At 35.8% G+C, this 17,115-nt stretch overlaps 1 protein-coding gene across 26 annotated transcripts in view; it reads left to right on the top strand.

The window, feature by feature from the left end:
* The window catches only part of CCDC7 (coiled-coil domain containing 7), a 290,894-nt gene that overhangs the window by 40,303 nt on the left and 233,476 nt on the right, over window positions 1-17,115 (top strand). For all 26 annotated transcript variants that reach the window (XM_079912715.1, XM_079912716.1, XM_079912713.1 and 23 more), the window contains 3 exons: window positions 915-976; window positions 2,066-2,122; window positions 14,038-14,113. In XM_079912715.1, coding sequence (XP_079768841.1) covers window positions 915-976; window positions 2,066-2,122; window positions 14,038-14,113 — 195 coding nt within the window. The remainder of the gene's footprint in view (window positions 1-914; window positions 977-2,065; window positions 2,123-14,037; window positions 14,114-17,115) is intronic.

Raw genomic sequence — 17,115 nt, 5'->3', positions numbered from 1 at the left:
CCCTATCCCTAACCATATCTAGTATACTAACTTATCCAAGTAAAACTTTACATTTATAAACAACCTTTTTTTTTGCATTAAACATACACAAAACCCTTTTATTTTACAGTGTTAAAATAGAAAGTACCCATAATTAGGATGGGCTACTATTTATTATGCAGTTACTTTATTGATCTCTCCATCTGTCAATGACTAGACTTAAAGGAATGAAGGCAGTGATACTTGAGTTGGCTTCAGTGGGAGCTGCATAATAGAGCCTTGGTTCAGAGGTTCAGATATATTAACCTGAGCTATCTATTGTGAGGCGTGAAATTAATTTCAGGCCATATATTAATATTAATACCTGAAATTTACATGTCTGATATGTGCTAGGTATTTTCCTAGTAACTTTACATGTGTTCTTTGGTCCTTACAACTATAATACTTTATGAAATAAGTACTCTAATACCCCAATTTTGATAGATGAAGAAACTGAGGCTCAGGTTAAGTGACTTACCCAAGGCCACATATTTAGTAAGTGGGTAATTTACAGCAGGTTTTGAGCCAAGCAATTTGACTCTAAAACTTGTGCTCTTAACAATTGATTACACCATTAATAATATATTGGTAAAAAGAAATCTCATGGTTCTACCAAATACAGTTTTATTATTTTTGTTTCTGTTGTTGTTGGTATACCTAATTATGTTCATGGAATACACAGAATTCATAGAATTACATAGTTTGACTTTTTTACTTGTTTTCTTGCTACTAGATAATTTACCTTAATGTCTGTGAATAAAGGTTAAAGAACATGTTAAATTTTATTTTACAAACTGCATATGTCTAGAGAGCATATATTCTAGTTCTTAAGTGTAATTTAAATGCTTAATCTTTGATAATAAATAAGTATGTTTTATTTATTGAAATCTTAACAGGGATAGTGAAATTCCACCAGAAGAAGTGCAAACTTATGAAACTGTACTGCAGAAAATTGAAGGTGATAATATTTTATACAAGTCCAGCCTTTATAGGGTTTCCTAAATGCACCAACATTTTGAGACTTAAAGTTTAAAAATTTATAGCCATAAAAATTATACAATGATAAATTCAAAGATATTCAATAGCAGTTGATATTTTCAATAAAAGTTCTTATTATGTTCCAGATTCTGGGAGTGTATAAAATGAGTAACACTTGGTTATTACCCTCAAAATCCACAACATAGTAAGGATACAAGCACATTATGTATCATTTTAATATAATGTAATGCATGATAAAGGTATGTGTAATTTGCAGTGAGTCCATAGAACGCCAGCTTGTTCAACCTGAGGGAGTTATTTAGGTTTTATGCAACCTTAAAGGATGAATAGGACTTTGTCAAGTGAAGATGGGAGATATTTGGTACTCTAAGAAGAGGGTATAGCATGAGAAACAGTATAAATAGGGAAATACCACTGGAATGGTTATAAAGTGTGAAGTAATAGGTAGGGGTAAGATAAGAAAGAGCCTAGGCAGAGGGATTAAATGCTTTAGGAATACTTTCTTTTTTCCCCCATATATAATAGGGAATCATTGAAGATTATTTCTAGGGAAGTGACATGTTGAATTTTACTTTAGAGAGATTATTCTGGCCACATTAAGAAGCTAGATTTGGAGATTGAGAGTAGGAGATGGAAGTTACTGCTGTACCTTAAATGTGTGATAAGTGCCTATATTAGAGCACAAATAAAGAGAGGAAAAGGGGAATATTTGAGAAATATTTACTGCATAAAATTGGCAAAACATGGTGATTGGATATGAAAGGAAGGGAGATTAGATGATGGTAACATTAGCTAGGAGAATATAAGAGGAAAAACAAGTTTTGTTGAGAAAATGATGAGTTCATATCACTCAGTTGTTACACACATTTTTTTAGATGTTACACTTTGTTGCCTGATTGGGAAGGTCTACAGTTGTAGACAGCTCAGTTGTTTTTCTTAAAATTTTTGTTCTCTTGAATGAGTTATTAAAATAAAAACTATAAAATTTAAACTCAGTTAATAAATATAATTCATATTGAAACTCATGACAAATTCCCTGTTATTTCAGAATTCATAAAAACACACTCAACTGAAGAAATGACAGGTGTTTCTGCGACTGAGCCACGTAAGTTTCCACTCATTAAGCATCTTTGTATTAATAACTTCTGTTGAGTGTATTAATTTCTATAATTTTCTATAATTTAAAGTAATAATTATGAAGTTACAACATAAATTCCCTGGAGTTTGGAGCCATACAGTTGAGCTGGCGATCAAGCAAATACTGAAATTCCTAGTTAGCTACTTGCTACCAAAAACAGACTCATTTTTAAAGAGTAACATGTTATTACTAGGAATGGAGGATTTTTTATTGTGATGAGAATATGCTACAAAAATGCTTCAGAGGTGGTAGGCCTTTGAGGTGGAGCAGTGATAAATTTAAGAGGTCATTTGCACGTCTTGTTACTATGAATTATAGATTATCTCATATATACTGGTGGTTTGACCGCAGCTGAGTACCTATCAGTTCGTGAATATAAAGAGCTGCTAGAACTCAAACTTCTAGAATTCAAACTTCTGACTACTTGTCAACAGAAAGGAGAAACTACCTTGCTTATGTCTTAATACTGGAGAGAATTTTGAAACAATCATATAATGTATACTGTGGAATATATTTTTAGAAGTAGAAAATAAGATTTGGTTGAAAAAAGTTGATGGAAATCCTTCCCTCTTTCAAATTCAGCTTTAAACCCTAACGTTGCCATGTTTAAATGAAGGGTAGCTATACATTCTACATTACTCCCAAAACCTATAGAAGCTTCTGATCTGAGGCAGCCCTGCCTGACTAGGTGGGGTAGAAAGGTGTCTAGAGCTTTGGAGTAGATAGTAAAAGCCTCTCTCTGCATCAAGGGGAACCCTCTGCACATGTGTGCAGCTCTGTCTCCCTCAATCTGTGCAGCTGTCTTCCGTCTAATACTGTGCCCTGTGAATTCTAGCTGCTTTGGCCTCCCCAGGCTCTAAACTTTGTCTCTGAACTCATGGAAACCAGTAAACTTTGTCTGGGTTTCCCTTCCTTATGCTGTGGCCTGGAAACTCCAGGCAGTAAGCTGGGGTCATCATAGAGCCATCCTTTGTTTTCCTTCTGTGAGGAATTACTGCATTGCACCTTCTGTTTTCCAGTGTCTGAATATTGCTGTTTTATATATTTTGTCCAGTTTTTAATTGGTTTAAAGTGAAAAGGTAACTCTGGTCCCTGATGAGCCATCATGGACAAAAACAGAAGTCTCTGTGCCCACTTGTAGGCCAGTGGAACACATTGTCCAATCACAAAACCAAGTTCTAAAATAATAAAGTATAATAGTAGAAATTTTACTCATATTTTTTAAGGGAAGCAGAGGACAGGGTTACATTGTACAATGTGGAGAAAACCCTTTTGCAAATTCCTCAGTTTCTTTTCCCATGGCAGCTGTCTCAGTCCCTGGGCTCCACTGGTATATGTCTACTCTTTCTCAGTACTGCCTGTTCACTTGTATACTCTTTTTCTCTTAAAAGTACCCTTTTTCATCTTCTCCAGTGAAATTTATTCTGTTCTTCCCTTCTCATTCCCTAAATTCTATTAGATTCCATAGCCTAATCAATAAGACAAAAGCTACCTTTGAATTTCATTCTGTTTTTTGTACTATCATTTAATCTTGATGTTGCTTCATTTCATAATTAATGAACTCTTGTTTTAGAGAAGTTTTAGGTTTATAGAAAAATTGAGCAGAACGTACAGAGTTTACACATACCCATTTTCCACCCCACTCCTCACACAAAATTTCCTCTGTTATTAAATTTTGCATTAGCGTGGTACATTGGCTAAAACTGATAAACCAGTATTTATACATTATTATTAACTAAAGTCCATAGTTTACATTGGGTTCAATCTTTGTGTCATACAGTTCTATGGATTGTGACAAATGCATAATGTCATGTATTCACCATTACAGTATCATACAGAATAGTTTCACTGCCCTGAAAATCCCATGTTCTCCCTATTCATCTCTCCCTCCATCCACTGAATCCCTGGTAACCACTAATCTTTTTGTTGTCTCTAGAATATTGCCTTTTCGAGAATATCATATATTTGAAATTATGCAGTCTTTCTTTTACTTAGCAATACGCATTTAATGTCTCTCCATGTCTTTTTATGCTTTTATAGCTCATTTATTTTTATTGTTGAATAGTAATCTGTTATATGGATGTACCATAGTTTATCTATTCATCTGTTGAAAGACATCTATGTTGCTTCGAAGTTTTTGCAATTATGAATAAAGCTACTATAAACAAAGGTGTTTCTACAGACAGAAGATTTTCAGTTCATTTGGGTAGATACTAAGGAGTACAATTGCTAGATCATATAGTAAAAGTATGTTTAGTTTTGTAAGTAATTGCCAGGCTGTCCTTCACAGGGACTGTATCATTTTGCATTTTTACGAGAAACGAGCATGAGAATTTCTGGTGCTCTACATCTTTGTCAGCATTTGATGTCAGAATTTTGGATTTAAGACATTTTAAAAGGTGCATAGTGTTATATCATTTTTTAAATTAAATTTTATCTCATTGTTTTAATTTGTGATTCCCTAATGATATATAATGTTGAGCATCCTCTCATATGTTTATTTGCCATCTGTATATCTTTGGTGAGGTATTTGTTCAGATCTTTTACCTATTTTTAAATGGGGGGATCATTTGCTTCCTTATTGTTGAGTTTTAAAAGTTTTTTGTATATCTTTGACACAAGTTCTTCATCAGATATGTGTTTTGCAAAGATGTTTTTCTCAGTCTGTGGTTTATATTTTCATTCTCTTAACGGTGTCTTTTGCAGAGCAGAAGTTTTGAATTTTAATGAAGTTGAACTTTTCTTTCGTGGATTGTGCTTTTGTTGTTGTACCTAAAAGTCATCTTCAAACCCAATGTAACCTGGACTTTTTCCTATGTTATTTTCTAGAAATTTCATAGTTTTGCCTCTTATATTTAAATCTATGATCCATTTTGAATTGAGTCTGTGTCTAAATTAATTTTTCTTGCATGTGAATGTACAGTTTTTCTAGCACTATTTGTTAAAAAGACTAACCTTTCTCCATTGAATTGCCTTTGTTTCTTTGCCAAAAATCAGTTGACTGTATTTGTGTGGACCTATTTCTGGGATCTCTGTTATGTTCCATTGATCTGTTTTTCTGTTCTTTGCCAATACCATACTGTCTTGATTACTGTAACTTTTTTTATTTTTAAAGCTGTGGTTTTCTTTCTTTTTTTTTTTTTTGAAGATGTTGGGGGTAGGAGTTTTTTAATTAATTAATTTATTTTTGCTCTGTTGGGTCTTTGTTTCTGTGAGAGGGCTTTCTCTAGTTGTGGCAAGCGGGGGCCACTCTTCATCGCAGTGCATGGGCCTCTCACTATCGCGGCCTCTCTTGTTGCGGAGCACAGGCTCCAGACGCACAGGCTCAGTAGTTGTGGCTCACGGGCCTAGTTGCTCCGCGGCATGTGGGATCCTCCCAGACCAGGGCTCGAACCCGTGTCCCCTGCATTAGCAGGCAGATTCTCAACCGCGGCGCCACCAGGGAAGCCCCTGATTACTGTAACTTTATAGTAAGTTTTTGAAGTTGGATAGTGTCACTCCTCCAACTTTGTTCTTCAGTATTGTATTCTATTCTTTGGATCTGTTGCCTTTTCATTTAAAGTTTAGAATCAATTTGTTGATACACTCAAAATCACTTGCTGGGTTTTTGTTGTTGTTGTTGTTTTTGTTTTTCCATGCTGTGTGGCATAGGGGATCTTAGTTCCCCAACCAGGGATCGAACCTGCACCCCCTGCAGTGGAAGCCTGGAGTCTTAACCACGGTCCATCAGGCAAGTCCACTCCCTTTTTTTTTTTTTTTTCCTTGCTGGGTTTTTGATTGGGATTGCATTGAATCTACAGATCAAATTGTTGAGAACTGATGTCTTAACAGTAATGAGTCTTCCTATCCATGGATATGGAATATCTCTCCATTTATGTGTATCTTCTTTGATTTTTTTCATGAGATAGTTTTTTTCTTAATATATATCCTGTACATATTTATTTAGATTAATACCTAAGTATTGAGTTTTTTGGTACTAATGTAAATGGTGTGTTTATAATTTCAAATTCTACTTGTTTATTGTTGGTATATAAGAAAGGAATTGCAATTTACTTCTGTATATTACTCTTGTATGCTGTAATCTTTCTGTAATCACTTACTCATTGCAGATTTTTGGTGATTCTTTGGGAATCACCGTTTTTATACAGGCAGTCATGCCATCTGTGAAAAAATACAACTTTACTTCTTCCTTCTCAAACTTTATACTTTTTCTTTTCTTTTCTTGTATTATTGCATTAGCTAGGACTTCTAGCATGATGTTGAGTAGGAGTGGTGAGAAGGAACATCCTTGTCTTATTCCTGATCTAGGGGGAAAGCATTTAGTATCTTACCATTAAGTATGGTGTTAGCTGTAGGTCACAGACTTAGAAAACAAACTTATGGTTACCAAAGAGAAAAGGTGGGGGGAGGGATAAATTAGGAGGTTGGGATTAATATATATACACTACTATATATAATATAATCAACAAGGACCTAGTGTACAGCACAGTGAACTCTACTCAATACTCTGTAATAACCTTTATGGAAAAAAATCTGAAAAATAATAGGTATATGTATAACTAAATCACTTTGCTGTATACCTGAAACTAACACAACATTGTAAATCAACTATACTCCAATATAAAATAAAAATGTTAAAAAAGTATGGTGTTAGCTGTAGGTATTTTGTTTGATTTTCTTTATCAAGTTGAGGATGTTTTATTCTGCTTCTAGTTTGCAAAGAGTTTCATGAATGGGTATTAGATTTTGTCATATGCTTTTTCTGTATCTTTTGAAATGATCATATGGACTATTGATATGATAGGTATATTAGCTGATTTTCAAATATTGACCCAGCCTTGTATAGTTGGGATAAATTTCACTTGGTTGTGGTGTATAATTTGTCCCATACCTTGTCAGATTAAATTTGCTAATATTTTGTTGGGGTTTTTGCATCTGTGTTCATGAGAGATATTGGTGCGTGGTTATCCTTGTTTGGTAATGTCTTTGTCTTGTTTTAGTATTAGAGTAATACTGGCCTCATAAAATGAGTTAGGAAATGTTTTTCTGCTTCTGTCATCTGAAATAGATTGTAGATAACTGGTATAGTTTTTCCTATAGGTTTGGTAGAATTTGCCAGTGCAGTTATCTGATCCTGGTGCTTTCTGTTTTGTAAGGATATCAAATTATTGATCCAGTTTATATAAGATATATATTCTATTAAGAATATCTTTTTCTCCTTGTGTGAGTTTTGGTAAATTGTGTCTTTCAAGGAATTGATCCCTTTCATCTAAATTATCAAATTTGTTGGCATAAGTTTTTCATAATCTTTTTTATTATTTTTTGATGTCCATGGGATCTGTTGTGATGTCCCCTCTTTCATTTCTGATGTTAGTAATTTGTGTCATATCTCTTTTTTCTTAGTTAGCTTACTCATTTTCTTGATTTTTTTCAAAGAATCAGCTTTTGGTTTAATTGATTTTCTGTAATTTCCTGTTTTCATTGATATCTGCTCTTATTTTTATTTCTTTTCTTCTGCTTACTTCAGATTTAATTTGGTGTTTTTTTCCTAGTTTCCGAAGGCAGAAGCTTAGATTATTGATTTAAGATCTTCCTTCTGTTGTGATGTATTCATTAAATGCTATAAATTTCCCTTTTACTGCATTTCACAAAATTTGATGTTACATTTTCATTTTAATTTAGTTCAAAGTGTATTTTAGTTTCTCTGAGACTTCTTTGTCATATGTGCTATTTAGTAGTATGTTACCTAATCTCCAAAATATTTTCATGTTGTCTTTCTGGTACTGATTTTTTTTTTCCTGGGACCTAACTATATATTGTCTGCAACTTTAAATATAAAGTTAATAATAAATAATAATAAAGATAATGGTAACATTTACCAAAAGAAAGCAGGAGTACCTATATTAATTTGAACAGAGCAGACTTTGGAGCAAAAAAAATTTATTAAGAATAAATAGGGGTGTTTAATGCTAAATGAGTCAGTTCTGCAACAAGACACAGTAGTCTTCAATGTGTATGTGCCTAACAACAGAGTGTCAAAATAAGTGAGGCAAAAACTGATCGACTGCAAGGAGATATATATGAACCCACTATTATAACTGGAGACTTCAACACCATTCTATCAGAAGTAGACAGATGCAGCAGGCAAAAAATTGGTAAGGACTTAGTGAACTCAACAACACCATCATTCAGCTGGATAAAATAGACCTCTATAGACTACTTCATGCAACAAGAACAGAATATACATTATTCTCAAGCTCACATGGTACATACACCAAAATAGATCATATTCCAGGCTATAAAATACACCTTAACAAATTAAAAAATAGAAATCATATAATGTCTGCCTTCAGACCCCAAAACAATTAAATTAAAAATCAGTACCAGAATGGGAATTCCCTGATGGTCCAGTGGGTAGGACTGCATGCTTTCACTGCTGAGGCCACAGGTTCAATCCCTGGTCAGGGAACTAAGATCCCTCAGGCTGTGTGGTGTGGCCAGAAAAAAAAAGTCTGACAACAGTAAGTGTTGACAAGGATATGTAACTGTGAGTGAGGTATACAGCGGCACAATCACTTTGAAAAATAGCTTTTCTTTATCTAATTAAGTTGTGGATGTGCATACCTTTAAACTCTTTTTCTTTTTAACAGCTTTACTGAGATATTATTCACATACAACATTGTACAAGTTTAAGGTGTTTATCATAACAATTTGATACACATATATATTGTGAAGTGCTTACCAAAATAAGGTTTTTTACATACCCTTTATCTAACATAATTACCATTTTGTTGTTGGCATTGTTATGGAGAGAATATTAAAGCTCTGCTCCCATAGCAGCTTTCAAGTATACAATACAGTATTAACTGTAGTCAGCATGCTGTGACCTTAGGTCCCTGGAACTTAATCATCTTATAACTGAAAGTACTCTTTGGCCAATATTTCCCAATTTTCTCCACCCCACAGCTACTGGCAATCACCATTATGCTCTCTGTTTCTGTCATTTCAGTGTTTTTAGAGTCTACATATAAGGAAATTATACAGTATTTGTCTTTCTCTGTCTGACTTATTTAACTAAGCATAATTCCCTCAAGGTCCATCCATGTTGTTGCAAATGGCAAGACTTCCTCTTTAATGGCTGAATAATATTCCACCGTGTGTGTGTGTGTGTGTGTGTGTGTGTGTGTGTGTGTGTGTGTGTATTTATCCATTCACTTGTCTGTGGACATTTGGGTTGTTTCCATGTCTTTGCTATTATAAATAATGCTGCAGTCAGAGTTCCTTGGTGGTCCAGTGGTTAGGACTCATGGCCTGGGTTCAATCCCTGGTTGAGAAACTAGGATCCCACAAGCCATGCAGTGTGGCCAAAAAAATGCTGCAATGGACACAGGAGAGCAGATGTTGCTTTGAGATAGTGATTTCATCTTCTTTGGATACATACCCAGAAGTGAGATTGCTGGATCATATAGTAGTTTTATTTTTAATTTTTCAAGGAACCTCCATACTGTTTTCCATAGTGGCAGTACCAGTTCACATCCCCACCAGTGGTGCATCAGGGTTCCCCCTTCTCCACATCCTCATCACCATTTGTTATCTCTTGTCTGTTAGATAATAGCCGTTCTAACAGGTATGAGGTGATATCTCATTGGGTTTTCATTTGCATTTCTCTGATGATCTGTGTAGCTGAGTACCTTTTCACGTACCTGTTGGCTATTTGTATGCTTTCTTTGGAAAAATGTCTATTCAAGTTCTCTGCTCATTTTTTAATCAGATTATTATTTTTTTGCTATGGAGTTTTATGAGTTCTTTATGTAGTTTGGATATTAACCCCTTATCAGATATATGGTTTACAGATATTTTCTCCCATTCGGAAGGCTGCCTTGTCAATTTGTTGATGGTTTCCTTTTCTGTGCAGAAGCTTTTTAGTATGAAGTAGTTTCACTTTTTAAAATATATATATATTTCATTCTATTCTTCAGCTTGAAAAGTTGTTTGATTCTTTTTTATGTTTTCTATCTCTTTGTTGAACTTCTCAGTTGTTCTTGTATTATTTTCCTAATATCATTAAATTGTTTTTTTGTGATCTCCTAGCTCTCTGAGCATATTCAGAACAATTATTTTGAATTCTTTGTTGGGCGCTTCCTGTATCTTCATTTCTTTGGGACCAGTTACTGGAGGCTTAATGTATTCCTTTGTTGGAGTCATGTCTCCCGGATTTGTTGTGATCCCTGTGTCCTTGCGTAGGCACCTGCACATTTGAAGAAGCAGTCATCTCTTCCTGACTCTGTGGAGTGACTTCAGTAAGGAAGGATTTCCAATCACAGGTGGGGGAGTGCTCAAGTACGCCATCACCCCACATGTAGTGCTGTGGGTGCCAGGTGTGGGGACATGTGGTGGGATTGGCTGGGGGGATTGTGACGCACTTGCTCAGGCCATTGTAGTCCATAGCACTGACAACCGTGTGGTCCTTGGTATGTGTCTTGGGGGTCTTCAGAGGCTTCACAGGCTGTTGGGGTCCTCAGCATTGTCTGCAGGTACAGCAGCAAGGAACCAGGGCAGGCAGTGGGAGTGGCCAGAGCTGGTGGTATGCACACGCTCAGTTGTGAGGGCCAGCCGCAAGTGCCTGTGTAGCGGCAGTGGCCAGGTGCAAACACACACATTGTGGCGGGGGCCAGGACAGGCAGCAAGGGCTGGAGTCAACTATGGGCACACGGGCAGCTCAGGAGTCCTGGTAGTCAGTGTGCACCACTGTGGCTTTTGGGTCTCACTACAGGCATACAGCAGTGGAGGCTGGTGATAGGCCACGGGTGTGCAGGTGCACAGTTGGAGGGGCTAGCTGCAAGTGACTACAGTGGTGCAGGTCGGTGACAGAAGACAGGGCCTGATCTGGGCCCACAAGCAGCTATGGGGATCTGGCTGTTGGTGTGCTCTCCTGTGGCTGCACAGTCTCCTGATGGGTATGCATAGGGCAGTGGTGATTGGTGACGAGCTGGGCTGGGAGCATGCAGGTGTACAGCTGGAGCGGCTTAGCCCTGTGTAAGCACGTGATGGTCTACATGAGCCACAGAGGTTTAGGCTGGTGTCTCACACTCACTCAGCCACGGAGGCTTGGGCTGGCTGCTGGCATGGTTCCTGGGCTGCAGTGATGGTGGTGGTTGGGGCAGGGGAGTAGGGAGGGACTCAGGCAGCTGGCAGCAGCTGTGGGGTGAAAGCTGGTGTGTTCTGCGGGGGTCTGCAGTGGCTGTGCTGGCCATTGGTTTCTTCAGCCGTAAAAGCTGCTGGGCTCCTCAGTGGAGCAGCTCACTGGGAACTGTTGATTGTTAATCTGTTAAACTGTCAATTGTTGATCTTTGTTGGGGGACAGAGGCTAGGGTCTCCTACTCTGCTGTCTTAGTGATGTCATGTCCTTAAACTCTTGGACTGTTTTCATACCAGTTTTGTTTGTAATAGTCCCCAAATTGGAGATCTCAAATATCTGTGACGAGTAGAATGGATAAGTAAGTTGTGGTCTATTCATACATTGGAAAAGCATATCATAATGAATATGTTTGAAATCTAGCTGCTGATAACATCATTCATCTTACAAACATATTATTGACTGAATGAAGTCCTAAATATGTAGAGTATTTTCATTTATGATAAGTTAAAAGCCAGGAAAACTTAACTCTGTTCATTAAGGATACTAACAAGGGTAGAAAAGATACAAAGATAAGAAAAAAAGGATAGTAGGCACCTGTAGGGTGAGGGGAAGGGTTATGAATGGGGTGGGCCACATAGAGAGCTTCTAGGATATTGGCAATCCCGGGTGCCTAATTGTTGACCTTGAGTGGTGGTTGTGTGGATGTTTGCTTTGTAATTATTCATTAAACTATAAATATATTTTTATTTATGTTTTGGTACGTATACTATAGCTCATGATTATAAAATACAAATGAATATTAAGAGAATTTATTTATATTGGGACTTTTAAAGAATGAAGCAAAGCCTAGAAACTATAGAACAAAAAAATCAATAGATTTGGTTAAGTATAAAAATTCTGTACATTAGAAAATATCAGTAAGTATATAATTAATAGTAGACTGTTAACTGTATTACACACTATATGCTAGTATTAATTGGCCCCTACAAATGAGTAGTAAAAAGGCAGACAACTCAGGAGAAAAATGGACAAACATATGAACAGGCATGTTACGGAAGAAGAAATAAAAATGTCCAAAATATATGAAATGATGCTTGACCTAACTAGTATCAGGGAAATGCAAATTAATGCATGAATGTATAAGAGGCTTAATGGCCATATAGTATTCCATTTTATGGTTATGCCATAATTTATTTACTGTTCTTCTGTTGATGTTCATATAGATGATTTCTATTTCCATAAACAGTACTACTGTTAACATATTTGTAAGAGTAAAAACATAGTAACAATGTGCATTTTTAGGACTGGCTGAATGAATTACAGTACATTCATAGCAATGGAGTGCTGTGTAGCTTTTAGAAAGAATAAGATAATTTCATATAAAATGCTTAGAAACATTTTCCTTGATATTTAAAATGATAAAACAAGATAAAAACACTATATGTACATTTTATCCCATTTTTATAATCATTCTATATAACATGCATTCTAGGTGCTGACTGTCTCATATATTTTCCCAAGAGGAAAAACCTGTCCATTGATAAATAATATGCATGCATTATTAACATTTTTTACTTACTAATAAAATACTGAAGCTTTATTATAATAGAGAAAAGAGGTCCTCCTCCCTCCACAATACACAGCAAACAACTGGATCTCCCTTTACCATTTTGGCTTCTTCAGAATGACTATATAAGCCACTTTGTTAACCAGAGGCACTCTGCTCAGGAAAGGGCCTTAACTAGAACAGTTCAATAAGACATGGGTTCTCTGATGTCTTTTCTTCTGTTTTAAAGTTATTCATAATGAGAACTTGAGGAAGAAGCAGTTGGACCCAAGCTGTTGCATTTGGCAATGGAAGTGTAATGTTCCCATCTATACATTCTATGTTACTGAGTTGTAATTCCTAAACTAGTAGAATCGTAGAGATGAGCCTGTTTTAGGGGCCTGCATAACAAATTGCCATAGACTGAGTGCATTAAACGACAGAAATTTATTTCTCACAGTTCTGGAGGCTGAGAAGTTCAAATCAGGGTTCTAGCATAGTCACGTTCTGGTGAGAGCCTTCTTCCTGTATTGCAGATGGCTGTCTTCTTGCTGTGTCCTCAAATAATGGAGAGAGAGCAGGGAGAGAGCAAGCGAGCTCTCTTGTGTCTTATGTGGCTCCATTCTCATGATGGGGGTCTCAAAGACCCCCATCTCTAAATATCATCATATTGGAGATTAGGGTTTTAACATACGAATTAGGGGGAACACAAATATTCCTTCCATAGCAGGGCCTTTTCTCCCTCCTGCGAACTGTAATTTCAAATTGTGACAAGAATAATAGTTAATGTTCTTTGTAACCCTTTACTGTATACAAGGCATAATTTAAAATTATGTCCTATACTATTAGATTAATTTTAAAATATTGTTTGTTGTGCCATATTACTTTCTATGCAAGCATTTTTAATTACTCTCTCTTGCCTGTAAGCAATTCTGAATTTGATTCTTTCTTCTAACGCTGACTTCTCCCAGTATACTCTTTGACTATTTAGGGAGTACTGACCCTCCCAAAGCAAGGCCTCTGGTTTACTTGGTTTCTTGATATACTTGATTTATTTGGTCCCCTTTATATATGTTGCACATTTCTGTTGCCTCCTCTTTATCTAGTTCTCACATATAGCAGTGAGTTGTATCAGCATACAGGTATAACTTCTGCCATTTATAATACCTTTAAATGTTTGTTTTTTTTTTTAAACAGTAGAAACTTCTACAATGACTAATCGATTGAATACCATGTTGAAAATATTTGAAAATCAGGCAAATAAATTAAAGAGGTAAGCTTTTAAAATAACTCCTTTTCATCATTATAAATAAAGTGCATATTTATTTCAGATAAATTGGAAACATAGAAAAGAAAATAAAACCACTAATAAAAAATTTAGTGTTGTTAATTTTTATGATATATATAATTTTAAAAGTTAAAATTATAATCATAAAGAATGTGAAATTGTATAACCACAACAGAAAATAGTATGTTAGTTCCTCAAAAAATATGATCCATTTTTTGGATCATGGAATGGAAATCCAGCAATTCCATTCCTGGGAATATACCCCCCAAAACTGAAATCAGGGTCTTGAAGAGATATTTGTACAGCCATGTTGACTGTAGCATTATTCATAGTAGCAAAGAGGTAGAAGCAGCCCAAGTGTCCAATGATGGATGAATGGATAAAGAAAATGTGTTATATACATACAATGGAATAGTATTCAGTCTTAAAAAGGAAAGAAATTCTGACATATGGTACAACATGGATGCATCTTGAGGATATTAATGCTGATTAATTATAAGCCAGTCATAAAAAGACAAAATTGTATGATTTCACTTATATGAGGCATTTAGAGTGGTCAAATTCATAGAGACAGAAAGTAGAATGGTAGTTGCCAGGGTCTGGGAAGAATCAGGAATGTGGAGTTATTTTTAATGTGTATAGAGTTTCCGTTTTACAAGATGAAAAGAGTTCTGGAGATTGATTGTACAACAATATGAATATAATTATCACTACTGAACTGAACACTTAAAAACGGTTAATATGGTAAATTTTATGTGTATTTTACAGTTTTAAAACAGTAAAAAATATGATAATCATACAAAATGTAGTTTGCATATAGATGTTTCACTTATAGTTCTTTGTAAACTCATACAATTCTTTTTAAAATAAATGTTTTAAATTAAAGTAAAACATATTCAGACAAGCTCACATCACAGCATTTTCAAATAACTTTTTTTAGATTAGCATTGAAAAATTGAGAAAGTTTACATGATCGGATTTTTTAATTATCAAGTCCAAGGATCTAGATTTAATAGAAGAATATAACATAAAATGTAAAGAAAAGGATATCCTGGGCAGCTGTTGAAAATGGAACTAAAGAACTTAACGGCTTACATTAATTGGTGGTCAGGTACTTGGTATGTAATCAAGTTAGGCCTTATTTTACTTTTTCCCTCTTCTGTCTCATTAGAGTCCTCCCTATCAGAAGGGTAGGGTAAAAACTTCCACAGATTTGTCAGATGAAAGCTTTTAGCATGTTCTAGGGGCATTCTTAAAGTAGGAGGCTGATTTCCATGAATATTCTTTCTATTGGAACAGGGTATTAAAGCAGTCATATGTATTACTATTATTTATTCTAGCTCCTCATATTAGACTATGGGTACTAGTTATAACTGGTTTTAAAATTCCTGGGCGTAAAAGAAAGCAGAGGGAAGGATTAGCTGAATGGATTACTATAAAGGTGAGGATTCTCAACTTGAATTGTCTTATACACAGAATAAGCTTTGTATAATTGTCTGGTCAGAATATGCTCAGTACATTGCTTGCTTGTCGAGAAGCATCTTGAAAGTCATTGTGGATGACCTACAGTTCTTACAGGTGGCTATATTAGTTTCACAATTGTTATATTGAAAAGCATGTCGTGTAGAATAAAATCACAAAGGAACTTTTTTCAGACTCCTTATATTCATTTATATTTGCTTACTGGGGCTAGTTTTCCCTCTGCTCCTAGAAAAGACTAGGGCAGTACCATGAGTGTTCTGATCACTCTTAGGTAATTAATTTAAATATAATTATAAGCACTGTCCTGAATTGGAAATTAAAATCCCCTGTCAGATATTAGTCAATATTTTCATTTTCATTCAAAGTTAGGATTCTCTCCCCTTTCCCTAGAGCCTACCGGGGGATGTGGTTGGCTTTTCTCTTTTCTTACCTCCTTTCTCACTATTTGTATTTTCTATTCTCCATGTTTTTGGGAAGAAAGGTAAGGTATAAAAGAAAGGTCTTATTTGACTGTCACTGCCTTCCTTCTGCATAAATTCAAATAACATAAACCAGTTTTCTGAGTATTCTCCTTAAGGTGCCTCTCTCTAATAATGGCCATCATATCCACCTCTCCCTTAAGTATTTGAGTAGGTCTCAAGGCACCAGACAGCTCTCTGTAAAGAATATTTAGAAGTACTCTTTCTGAATCTTCTTTCCTGACCCTTTTATATTATCCATGTGGGTGAAAAGTTTTAGCACTCTCCCTTCCTTGGCTGCCTACTGTTTTCTTCAGTGGTAATGGTCACCTGCCTCATTTCTTCCTCTTTTTTTTTTTTTTTTAATATATTTATTTATTTATTTTTGGCTGCATTGGGTCTTTGTTGCTGTGCGCGGGCTTTCTCTAATTGCAGCGAGCGGGGGCTACTCTTCTTTGCAGTGCACAGGCTTCTCATTGCGGTGGCTTCTCTTGTTGTGGAGCACGGGCTCTAGGCACGTGGGCTTCAGTAGTTGTGGCACGTGGGCTCAGCAGTTGTGGCTCGTGGGCTCTAGAGCGCAGGCTCAGTAGTTGTGGTGCACCGGGTTAGTTGCTCTGTGGCATGTGGGATCTTCCCGGACCAGGGCTCAAACCCGTGTTTGAGCATTGGCAAGCGGATTCTTAACCACTGCACCACCAGGGAAGTCCCTCTGTTTTTTCTTTCTTCTTAGTTTTTTTTTTTTTTTGCATTTTTTTCCACATCTTTATTGGAATATAATATTCCTCATGATACAAGCAGTGGGCTTTGAGTCTTAGTTGATGCCTCCATTTAACAGCCTGTTACAGTTATATCCTTTAACAGGCTGTGGCAAAAGTCTTAGTGCAGTTTTAAGAATTAATAATTTGGAGACTATAATGATACAACTGTTCAAAAGACACCATTTCGAAATTTGATTATGTACATTTCTTTTGTACTTATTTAAAAATTTTTGAATAGTAAATTTTTTTTGGTTAAATTCTGTTTGGGTCAGCATTTTCCATATTCAGT

The sequence above is a fragment of the Stenella coeruleoalba genome (assembly GCF_951394435.1).
Source record: "Stenella coeruleoalba genome assembly, chromosome: 2".
NCBI lineage: Eukaryota > Metazoa > Chordata > Mammalia > Artiodactyla > Delphinidae > Stenella > Stenella coeruleoalba.
The sequence above is the reverse complement of the archived record's forward strand: the minus strand, read 5'-3'. Positions and strand labels throughout refer to the sequence as shown.